Source organism: Elephantulus edwardii, unplaced genomic scaffold (assembly GCF_000299155.1).
Source record: "Elephantulus edwardii isolate Elephantulus edwardi_28Jun2011 unplaced genomic scaffold, EleEdw1.0 scaffold00284, whole genome shotgun sequence".
NCBI lineage: Eukaryota > Metazoa > Chordata > Mammalia > Macroscelidea > Macroscelididae > Elephantulus > Elephantulus edwardii.
The window spans coordinates 1,119,746-1,130,616 of record NW_006400034.1 but is presented as its reverse complement, the minus strand read 5'-3'; the positions used below and the strand labels follow the sequence as shown (position 1 = coordinate 1,130,616).

The window sequence follows — 10,871 nt, the reverse complement described above, 5'->3', positions numbered from 1 at the left end:
ATAGTCTAGTGAACTGGAACCAGAAAAAGCTGCAGAGTGGCTTTGGTGCACATGACAGAGTCTTGGGAAGGGGGTGGGAGTGCCAGAAGCAGAGCCCTCACCAGACCTGAGGGAGTCCTTGATGGACAACACAGGACACATGAGACAGAAAGCGAGTCCAGGTAACAGCAGCCAGGGTGCAGCAGTGGGGAAGCCCGGACTCCTCACTGCAGGTCTCAGGGCCGGGGGTCATAGACCCGCCCCATGAAGACCGGGAACCCATGCTGCTGGTCCCAGAGCAGGAAGAGGAAGGGCTGTTGCACTTCAAAGAGGAGTAAGTTGCGGGCCACAGACACCACAGAGGCAGCGGACGCATCCACCCCAGACTCTGTCAGCTCCAGAAGGGCCTGGTGCTTCATCGCAGACACCTGAAGATCCGGGTCCTCCGTCAGGCCACAAAGGTTAAGGTCGTAAATAAAGTCGAAGAATTCTAGGGCATAATCAGAGGGAAACAAAGCGTCAGAAATGTGCACAAGATCCCAAGGTGCTGAAGATGCTGGCTGATGCCCGGCTAGTCCTGACTCCAGATGCTCTCTGCCTCCTCCTCCTCCTTTGCTAGCTGTTGTTAGGTGCTGTCAAGTTGAGAAAACAACCTACATTGATGCGAACAGATCTGAACCCTGCCCTATCCTGTGCCGTCCTCACAATCTCTGACACTTCTGAGCCCAGTGCTGCAGTCACTGTATCAATTCACCTGGTTGAAGTTCTTCCTCTCATATGCTGTCCCTCCATCTTTCCAAATATGATGTCTATCTCCAAGGAATAACATCTCCTCGCAACATTTCTAAAGTATGCACGATAAAGCTTCATCACCTCTGCCTCCAAGGACAGCTTTGGCTGCACCTTCTTCTGGACAGATGTGTTGTTTCAACAGTTCATGGAATGTTCAGCACTCTAACACCACAGTTCAAAGGTATCAATTCTTCTTCTGTCACCCTTAGTCACTATCTAGCTTTCAGATGCAAAGCAAATTAATGAAAAGACCAAGGCCTGAATCAGGCAAATCTTAGCCCTCAAACTGACATAATTGCTCCTCGATAATTTGGAGAGGTCCCTGACTATAGATTTTCCTAGTGCAATGAGTCTCCAGATCTCCTGACTGCTGGTACCAAGTGTATAGATTGTGGATCCAAGGAAGATGAAGTAGTTTTTGGTCTTAATCCTTTCTCCGTCCATCAAGATGTTACCTATCGGTGAGAATATTTGCTTTTTTGACGTTGAGAAGATGCAATCCATAATGAAGGCTATAATTTAAACACTATGCCTCTGGAAACTCTATGAACACTGAGAAATGATGATAGTTATAGAAAGGCTTCAGGTCTTTTGTTCATAGGGTTGCTATGAGTCGTGCTCAACTCGGCGGCAATCAACAATAACAACAACGTTTAATGTTTAACCTTCTGCATCAAGGGCTTCAAGTCCTTCTCACTCTGCTGCTGTTGGGTGTCGTCAAGTCGATTCCAACTCAAGGCCATTCTATGTCAACCCCCTATCCCAGAGTTTAATGTCTCGTATGTTTTTCTAAGCTGTCACTTTACAAGGATCAGTGGTGGGATAGTTGCAGGGAGTTGCACTGCTATCCCAAAGGTGGGGTCTGTCTGGTGGCTGGAATCTACCAGTGGCTCTGGGGAAGGAAGACGACAATCTCCTCCCATGTGATTCACAGCCTCTGAAAACCCGCTGGAGGGTCGGCTATGAATCAGTGTTGACTCAAAAACGAGTTGAGTTTCTGAATCTTTATTTGAGCTGATTGCAGAGTATTTCTCCTGCAGAGTCACTGATGGCAATAAACCAATGATCCCTCTGTTAGAAACCGAGTATTTAACCTCGGTACCACGAGGGCTTGTGAGATTCTCTGTGGTCGTTATAGGATCCTCTCCCAGTGGGCTCATCTTCCCTCCAACTCCACTCTTTTTTTAGAAAGTGAAAATAAAGATCGTTTATTAACAAAAGATACATCTCAATCCTCAGGAGTAAAAAGATGGAGAAAGACCTATCACTCTCTCTTAAGAGGTGTGAGATCCGGCCTCCTTGCTTCAACAAAAACCCTAAAAAAATGTTACCATGGCTTCCTCGCCTCTAAGGACCTTGGGAGTGAATGTATCAGAGCAAGGTCAAGCATTTTAAAGTGAGATCACAGCACAGGATGTGATTCCATATACTGGGCATAAGAGTTTATACGAGAAGGTCAGGTTCTGTAATAGGACATAGAGTATGATATCTGGAAACAAGGTTAAATATCAATTAGGAAGGTGAACTGTTAGGAAATGGCATCTACATGACTTCTCCTATGAATCCTGAATGGCGCAGTGAATTACACATTGAACTGGCAACCAAAAGGTCAGCAGTTCGAATCTTCCAGCTACCCCATGGGAGAACAATGCAATAATTTCATAAAGATGCATATAGCATAGCCTTGGAAGCTCTATGGGCCAGTTCTGCTCTGTCCTATAAGGTCAGTATGTACTGGAGTCAACTTGACAGCAGCGAGGCTGGTTTCTTTTTTGTTTCTGGTGACTTCACCAAAACTCAGAAGCTTCAAGAGACTCTTCTCCAGGTAGCTTCTTGCATATTCCAACGTGTGGATGATTGCTGCAGAATGTCTCTGGAGAAGGAATGTCCACAACGCCTCTTAGACCCGTAGCTATCCCAGTGTTTAAGACACAGTGAACAACAGTGGAAATTGTCGAGAGAGGTGGAGACCTCTGTGTTCTGGTACATTTCTAAGTAGCTCATGGAACCCTGTTGTTGCTAGGTGCTGTCAAGTCAAGTACAATTCACAGTGACCCTGTGAACAGCAGAGTTGAACCTTGTCCTATCCTGTGCCATCCTCATCATCTCTGACACATTCGAGCCCACTGCTGCAGTCATTGTGTCAATACATCTCATTGAAGGTCTTCTCTTTCTCCGACCCTCCACCCTTTACCTAGCTATATCTTTCTAAGGAACAGCCTCTCCTAGCCAAAAGGCCCAAAATTTGCGAGATATAGGAAGCTTTGCCATCTTTGCCTTTAAGGAGTACTCTGGCTGCACTTTTTCCAAGACATAGCTGTTTGTTTTCCTGGCATCCCATGGAATATTCAGTGCTATTCTCCAACAGCACAACTCAAAGGCATCAATTCTTCTGTCATCCTTATTCACTGTCCAGCTATCAGATAATCACAAATGACTGAAAAAAATCATGGCCTCCATCAGGTGCACCTTAGTCTTCAAGTTGACATCATTGCTCCTCAGTAATTTGGAGCTGTACATTACTTTCTGAACTACTGGATTACTGATGCATAATACAGTTGTCTAATAATAATAAGAATCCACTGGGTTAATAAATACCTGCCCCTCCAACTCTTAGGGATGAGAGAGAGAGATAGCCTGACATTATGGGTGGCAAAGGAGCTCTAGGCGATGTGAACCCGTGGGGACCCCGTGTTCTACTCTGATGGGCCGCCGGCTCACCCATCTTCTCCATGACTCCCAGCATGTCCTGGCTGCTCTTCACTTTGATGTGGGGAAGCAGCAGCAGAGTGGGCTGGAACTTGACCGACTCCAGCTTCCTCATGACAGCCTTGAAGACGGTCGGGCTGAGGGCCTGCTCCAGGTCTTCAAGGTGGTGTTTCGGGCTCTGGGGCATGAGGATCACGAAGCTCAGGTTGTGTGAGAGCTGCAGCCGCCCTACCTGGAGAGCAGGAGACACACTGTCATGAACTGAATTGTGTGTCCCCCCCGCCCCCAACATAAGGAATATGCATTTGTAAGAATGTAATGTTGAAGTCATGTAAATGATGCTTCATGAGCTGATACACAAACAATTTGTAGAGGGATTAAGGGTAGAATAGAACACCCATCAAAACCCTGGCCCAATGCAAGGTGAGTTTCCTTGAAGTTGGCCTATAACATCTTTACTCTCACAGAAGATAAAGGGAAAGAAGTAAAGAGAGAGGGGGACTTCAATACCGACAAGAACGAAGATGAGGAGTGGAGCATGTCCTCTGGGGCCTGGAACATGTGTCTAGAAGCTCCATGAGACACACGAAGGTCAACACAAATGGCGATCACCCAGGAAGACAGCCCGCAGACGCTCAAGGGAACAAAGACCTTCCCCAAAAACCAACAGAGAAAGCAAGTCTTCCTCTGGGACTGTCACCTTGAATTTGAACTGTGAGGCAGCCATCTACCTATAGTATTTCTGTCATAGCAGCACTAGATAACCGAGACACACAGCATCAGTTTCCCCATCCTGGTTCCCAGCGAATCCTAGACTCCCAGGATGGTTTAATTCTATGCTGGTGAGACACGACAAGAGCGGAAAGGAAAGAGGCCTCAAAGCCCTTACAGAGGAAAATCAAAGATTACAACCTTCAATGTGGATCTCAACATCAAGAAAACAAAAATCACACTGCAATCCCAGAGGTATGTGGTTCAAATCCACCAGATGCTCAGCAGGAGAAGGAGGGGCAATCTCCTCCTGTACCAGTCAGATCCGATTTGACGGTACACACACAAAAAATAATTTAAAAGAAAACAAAAATCCCTCAGCTGGACCACTAAGCAACACCATGATAAATGGAGAAAAGGTTGATGTCAACTACTTCATTCTACTAAGATCCACAATCTGTGGTACCAGCACCCAAGATATCAAAAGATGGGCTGCACTCAGGGAATCTGCTGCCAAGGACTCTTTTAAAGTGCTCAAGAGTAAGGATGTCAGTTTAAAGACTTAGGTGTGGGACAATAAATAAGGAATACTGAAAAAAAGATTTGATGCTTTTGAATTGTGATATTGCTGAAGGGTAGTGTATATACCATCGCCAAAAGAACAAACAAATCTGTCTGGAAGAAGTGTAATCAGGGTCATCCTTACAGGCAAGGATGGTGACACTTTGTCTCACACATGTTGGACATGTTATCCGGAAGGGACAGTGCCTAGAGAAGGACATCATGCTTGGAAAGGCAGAAGGTCAAAGGACATCATGCTTGAAAAGGCAGAAGGTCAAAGAAAGAGATAGTGAAGACGTTACAAGATCGAGCAAGGTTTCAATCTGTTGTACGTGGAATTGTTATGAGTTGGAGTTGATGTAAAGCACCTAATAATAACAAGTCTAAGATCCTACTGTGACTTACCATTTACTGCCAGTTGCTACGAAATTGACATTGACTTCCACAAGAACTGTGGTCTGCGGGGTATTCAAATGACTGATTTTTCAAAAGTAGGTTTCAGGATGTTTCTTTCAAGAACTAATCTTTTTAATTTACTTATTTAATTTTTGAAAATTCTTTGTGTGTGTGTACCATCAAATCGGATCTGACTGGTACAGGAGGATATTGCCCCTCCTTCTCCAGCAAAGCATCTGGTGGATTCGAACCGCGTACCTCTATGACTGCAGTGCAGCAGCTTCTTGCCACTAGGCCACCAGAGCTCCCTAGAACTAATCTTTTAGTTAGTAGCCAAGAGCATTACTAACCATGGTACTGGCAAGTGACTGGATCTTAATAAGCCCCATGCTTTTCTCCTATGGGTGTGTACATAAAGTATATGACACACATAATGAACCAGCACGCTTATCAGCCTTTGATTGCTCTTCACTGCCTTAAGAGTAAGTTAAAATCTCTGACTGTGGCATTTACACTTAGCCCTGTCTATCTAATCCTTAGGTGTTTCTACTGATGGCCAGGCAAAGGCAGGACACAGGAATGAGCAGAACCCAAGAAGAACTTTCTGCTCAGTAAACACTTGGTAATATCTGGAGAAATGTGAGCTGTTACACTAGGTGTGTACAAGGGAGCAGGGGATGCTACTAGCATCTAGTGGGCAGCAGCCCAGGATGCTGCTAAACATTCCGCAGGACACTTTCTACACAACAAAGAACTATTCAGTTAAGCGAAACCAATCAGTTGTTAGAACATGGGGGAAAAATAGTTCAGAAGTAGGGTATACACCAGCATCAACTTGAGAACATGAACATGAACGTGGGGGTTCCTGTTAAGATAGGCTGTAGCTTGAATGCCCCAGCTGCTGAGCAGGGGAAGGCTGAGGCTGTCTGCTCCCATGAAGATCTATATCCTCAGAAGCCCAGTGAAGCAACACCAGTGGGTTTATCCAGGAAGTACAAGTTCTTCAAGTCCTATAGAAGACTTTGAATCTCTGACCAACAAACTACCACGTTGTGTGCAGTCTTGAATTGTCAATCCAGTAACCTCAGCATACCTGAGCTGGTAAACCTCAACCCTTTTAACTGGATAAATAGCCTTAAACACCAAGAAGAGTTAGAATAAAACATGGAAATAACAAAGTAAACCAACTCCATAATATTAACACTGGTGTTAAGCTCAGGGTAATCCTTGTATTTATTATTTAAAAGTCTTTGTAATTTATAAGAGAATCAAACATGCTCGTCTTAAAACTGAAGGACAACTGTACTAAAATTAAGAATAATACTGAGATACAGAATGCAAGTTGACTTACTTTCAAATTAAATTAATTTTAAAGTAGGTTTTAAGTTTAATTTCACTGTTAAGCATTTAACATGCTTAAAAAGAAAACCAAGCATAACAAATTTATAAAGGGAGTCTGAAATGTGTATGCAAATATTAATTAAGTTTATAAATGGAATAACTGGCTTAAAGCAATTTAATCTGTTCAATATGATTTAAATAAATAAAGCATAATAGAAAGTTACCATTCTTTTATAAAAAAGATTGCTCTATTCTAAATAGGGTGGTAGATTTTACTAAAAATTAAAAAGTTCAAGTAAAACTCTTGATTTTGAATTACAGCACTGAAAAAGTATATATTTGTTTAAAATCCAATTTAACAGCTCATAACAATTGTCTCTTTTTTCATGAGATCACAAGGGCAGGATCGTACTCAACGAACATTACTGAACATTCTTATCAGAGATTCTATAGACAAAATCTTCAAAAGGGGGGGAAATGTAGAACATAATTTCAAATTCTCACAGAACCCTGAGTTTCTGAAACTACTGTTCTCAGATAATCCTGGAGCCCTAACCCTATTTAGAGCCCCTGAAAGCCTTAAAAAAATGCAAACAACAGTTTAGCTTAACTAAGATACATGTGCTGTTTTCAAGATCTGTCTAGATGGGGTCAAGTGACAATAGAAACTCGAAAGATGAGATAGGAAAGTTAGAGGATTCTGAAAGTGTGTTAATGGTAAAGGAACAACTCAGCAAAGGAAGGTGAGAACAGCCATACAACTTGAAGAACAAAATCAATGACACTGATAACACTGAAATGCACATGCAGAAACTGTGAAGTTGGTGTATGTTCTATCATCTTTTCAGTGACACCACCAAATAAATAAACAAAACAAATAAAAATCAACCCTATGAACTCCTCCCCCTTTGATAAAAAAAATTCACCTTGATACCCTTTTCCAGCTACTCTAAGTTAGACTGAAAGGAATGTGTTCAATTACTTAGGCAACAGTTAATGAACACCTTACATACACGGCATTACTTTAGTTACTGAGAGTTTAGCAAGACAGAGAAGAGAGAACATAGTAGGAAGATAGATAAACTATAAGGAACCAACTAACAGAACTTCAGATTGTGGTAATTATCATGAACATAACAAAAAATAGGACAAGAGTGCAGCGTTTTCAAGAGGCCACATTAAGGAGGAAGGGGTGGGGAGGGGAGTGAAGATTACTGACCAAAACTTGGAGCTGAATGAAGAACAAGCTATGCAAGGATCTCAGTGAAGAGGATCCCAGGCAGAAGGAAAAGGTAGGAAAAACTCCCAAAATCGGAACAGTTAGGCCTGTTCCAAGAGCATATCATATGTTCCCCGTCTAGTACTGAGTCACTGGGTCTTTCCCCTTGTTTTCTATCTCCTAGGTCTGTGGGGTTTTCTCCTAATATGATCCCACTAGCACGTCCTCAGGAGAAAGATCTGCTCCTGTAAAAACTGCAGCCTAGAAAGCCCCATGTGGCAATTCTACTCAGTCAGATGGAGTGGCTCTGACTCCAAAAATCTATTTGACAGTACCCTAGACATAAAGAGCTGTGCTGCCAACCCAAAGGCATGTGGTTCAAATCCACTAGCTAGTCCGAGGGAGAAAAGTTGGACAATCTCCTCCTGTGTGATTCACTACCTTTGAAAACCTGCTGGAGGGTCAGCTATGGGTCAGTTCCAAGTGAACAGTACATAACAACCATAACAACAAAACACAAAGGTCTAGTCACTGGGTGTGAGATGGTTTACTAACTGGAATTTTATGGGCTCCCTCTTCTACTTTTTCTCCTTCCTTATCCACTGAAATAACATTGTCTGATTTCTCCCAAGGTACGTAAGTCATTTTATACATGCAAGTACCATACATATGAGCACACAGAGCTAACTATCTGCATGTACATATACACACTGTACACAGGTATACGTACGCAAAAGACTTACCCAGCCATCAAGGCCTCTGATGGGTTGACCAGAAAGAGAAACAAAGGCACAGAATAGGACTCACTTTTTGCAATGAGGTACAGCAGGAATGAAAGAAGAAACTTTAGAATTCTGTCTCCCAGCCTAAAGCACACATTCCGGCCTTGGTCAAAAGGGAGAGAAAAGTAGAAAAGACAGGGTGGGAATACAGATGGAAGGAGTAGAAACGATGCATTAGCAAAGGAGGGTCTAAAGGAAACTAGGATGCTTAGAAGGCTCTGAAATAAGGGGAGACGGGTCAAGGACTCACCTTGGCCTTCAAAGTTGGGTCAGTGAAATGGGCCATAGGGTACTTCTTGCTACTCATCATGGGCACTTTTATCACAGAAGATTTGAAGTGAAAGGGCTCCATTCTGGTTTTTCTATGGTCAAATGTTGTCTTCCACTTGGCTAGAGGAAAAGAGAAGTGGGCGGGGGGAGGGGAATGGCTCCAATGCACAGAGAGCAGGATGAAGAGTTAATATCCCGCTGGCAAGGGCTGGGGCCAGTGTATTGGGGGCCAGCTGTAGAACTTGGACTGGGTAAGTCTGTGGTCAGGAGGGGAAGAAGAACCCAGAATAGGAAAACCTCCTGCTTGGGGCCGGGGGTGGGGTGGAGTGGGGCATCTCCTTACCACTCAGGTAGACAGCATTGAGAAGCACAAGGCGGGAGTCGGAGGGCAGGCTGTTCAGCAGCTGGCTGATCTTGTAGTTGGTGTTCTTGGCCACCCAGGCATTGATGAGGTCCACATTTAAGTCGCTGTCATTACTCAGGACGCTGGGTCTCTGACCATACAAGCTCTGAGAGGCGTTCGCAAAGGCATCTCTTATGGCCAAGTCTGAGAGGCAGGTCAAGAGAAGGAAGTGTCAGTCTCCTCAAGAGTCCATCCCCAATCCAAGGGCAGGCTTCCCATGTCCCTCCTAGCTCGTTCCAATGAACACACAGGAGCCAGGCGTCCAGCTCCCTTCTCAAGGTGCAACAAAGGAGATTCAAGGCAGGCAAACCTTGGTCTAAGAGCAGGAGAACTGGACCCTTGAAGCCTCTACTTGCCATGCAATCCTGGCCTCGCACAAGATAACACTCTGAGACTCTGACTTCCGTTAGCTTCCCTGCATCTTCTCTGTTTTCCTCCCTTAATCCAGCAGGAAACAGACCCCATGCTTCCTGCTTTTGTTCTCCAAAGCCCAAGCCCACTGAGAAAAACAGTGTTTGAGAGAATTTTTTTTCCCTGGACTGAACAGATAAAAGATATTTCCCCAGGTACAACATTAGACCCCAGAACCTTGGCAGAGCTCCAGGGGGGGATGGGGGTTGAAGAGGGGCAGGAAACCCTAAATAATGAATGTAGTTGAATTTCCCAACAACCCAGCAAGGCCAAGGATAAAGCTGATTTATAGGGAACAAGTAAATGCAATGCTTCTCGCATACCTCTGAGTCTTATTATTTCCATCTCTAAAAAGAGGGTGTTAAGCATGTCACAACATGGACAAACCTTGAAAACATCATGCTGAGTGAAATTAGTCAGTTGCAGATGGCCGGATACCATATGATCTCACGCATATGAAATTAGCGAGTACATAGAAACCAATGCCTACAAATGGTTACCAGGGGTGGGAGGGAAGGGGAAAGGGGTGCTTTTGAGGGGAGGCACTGAGTTCACATTTATGGCGGTGGAATATTTTGGAAATGAATCATGATGCTGCTGACACAATACGAAGTATGCGGTCCATGCCCCCGAACTGTAAATGTGGGCTCATTCTAAATACGTTAGAGAATGTCACTTGATTCTATTTCCAGTACAATTAAAAAAACAGACAGTGATGATAATGGAACCGATAAATGAGTTTCTCCCCTTCTTCTCTTTCTTCTTTTATTTTCTCCTTTCTCTGTATTTTCTGCTTTTTCTAATGACTACCTCTCACTTGTACTGAAACTCTTAAATCTTGTGTTTTAAATAAAAGTTTATGATGCATATTGGTTTTTTAGTCAATCATACATACAGATTTTATTACATTAATGAAAATCTCCACAATGTCTGATCATTATCCACTCACCGCATATTGCCTCTTCCTTTACCATCTTAATAAGGGTCCCGTCATCTATTAACTTGTACTCCCTTCTCCCTTCCTTCCCATCCCTAAAAACTATCCAGGAATGATTCTGTGTGTAATCCTTTTTTTTTAGCTTTTTGTATAATCGTGGCCTTAGACAATAGTTGTCCCTGACTGACTGATGAATATAAATTTTTTAAAAAGCTTGACAGATGTTCTTTCTTTTCTTATTTATAAAAAATGAATTTTAAAAAATGTTATTATGTATTTTATAAGAGAAAGTTTAAAAATCATATTGGTTTTTCACACAATAATTCATAGACATCGTTTTGTAACATTAATTACAATTTA

At 43.2% G+C, this 10,871-nt stretch overlaps 1 protein-coding gene across 1 annotated transcript in view; it reads right to left on the bottom strand.

The window, feature by feature from the left end:
- Nucleotides 1-215: 215 nt before the first annotated feature.
- SERPING1 (serpin peptidase inhibitor, clade G (C1 inhibitor), member 1) overlaps nt 216-10,871 on the bottom strand; it is a 21,867-nt gene continuing 11,211 nt past the window's right edge. Inside the window, exons 4-7 of the mRNA XM_006900448.1 lie at nt 9,104-9,307; nt 8,741-8,880; nt 3,493-3,712; nt 216-469 (exon numbers count right to left, since the gene is read on the bottom strand). Coding sequence (XP_006900510.1) covers nt 216-469; nt 3,493-3,712; nt 8,741-8,880; nt 9,104-9,307 — 818 coding nt within the window. The remainder of the gene's footprint in view (nt 470-3,492; nt 3,713-8,740; nt 8,881-9,103; nt 9,308-10,871) is intronic.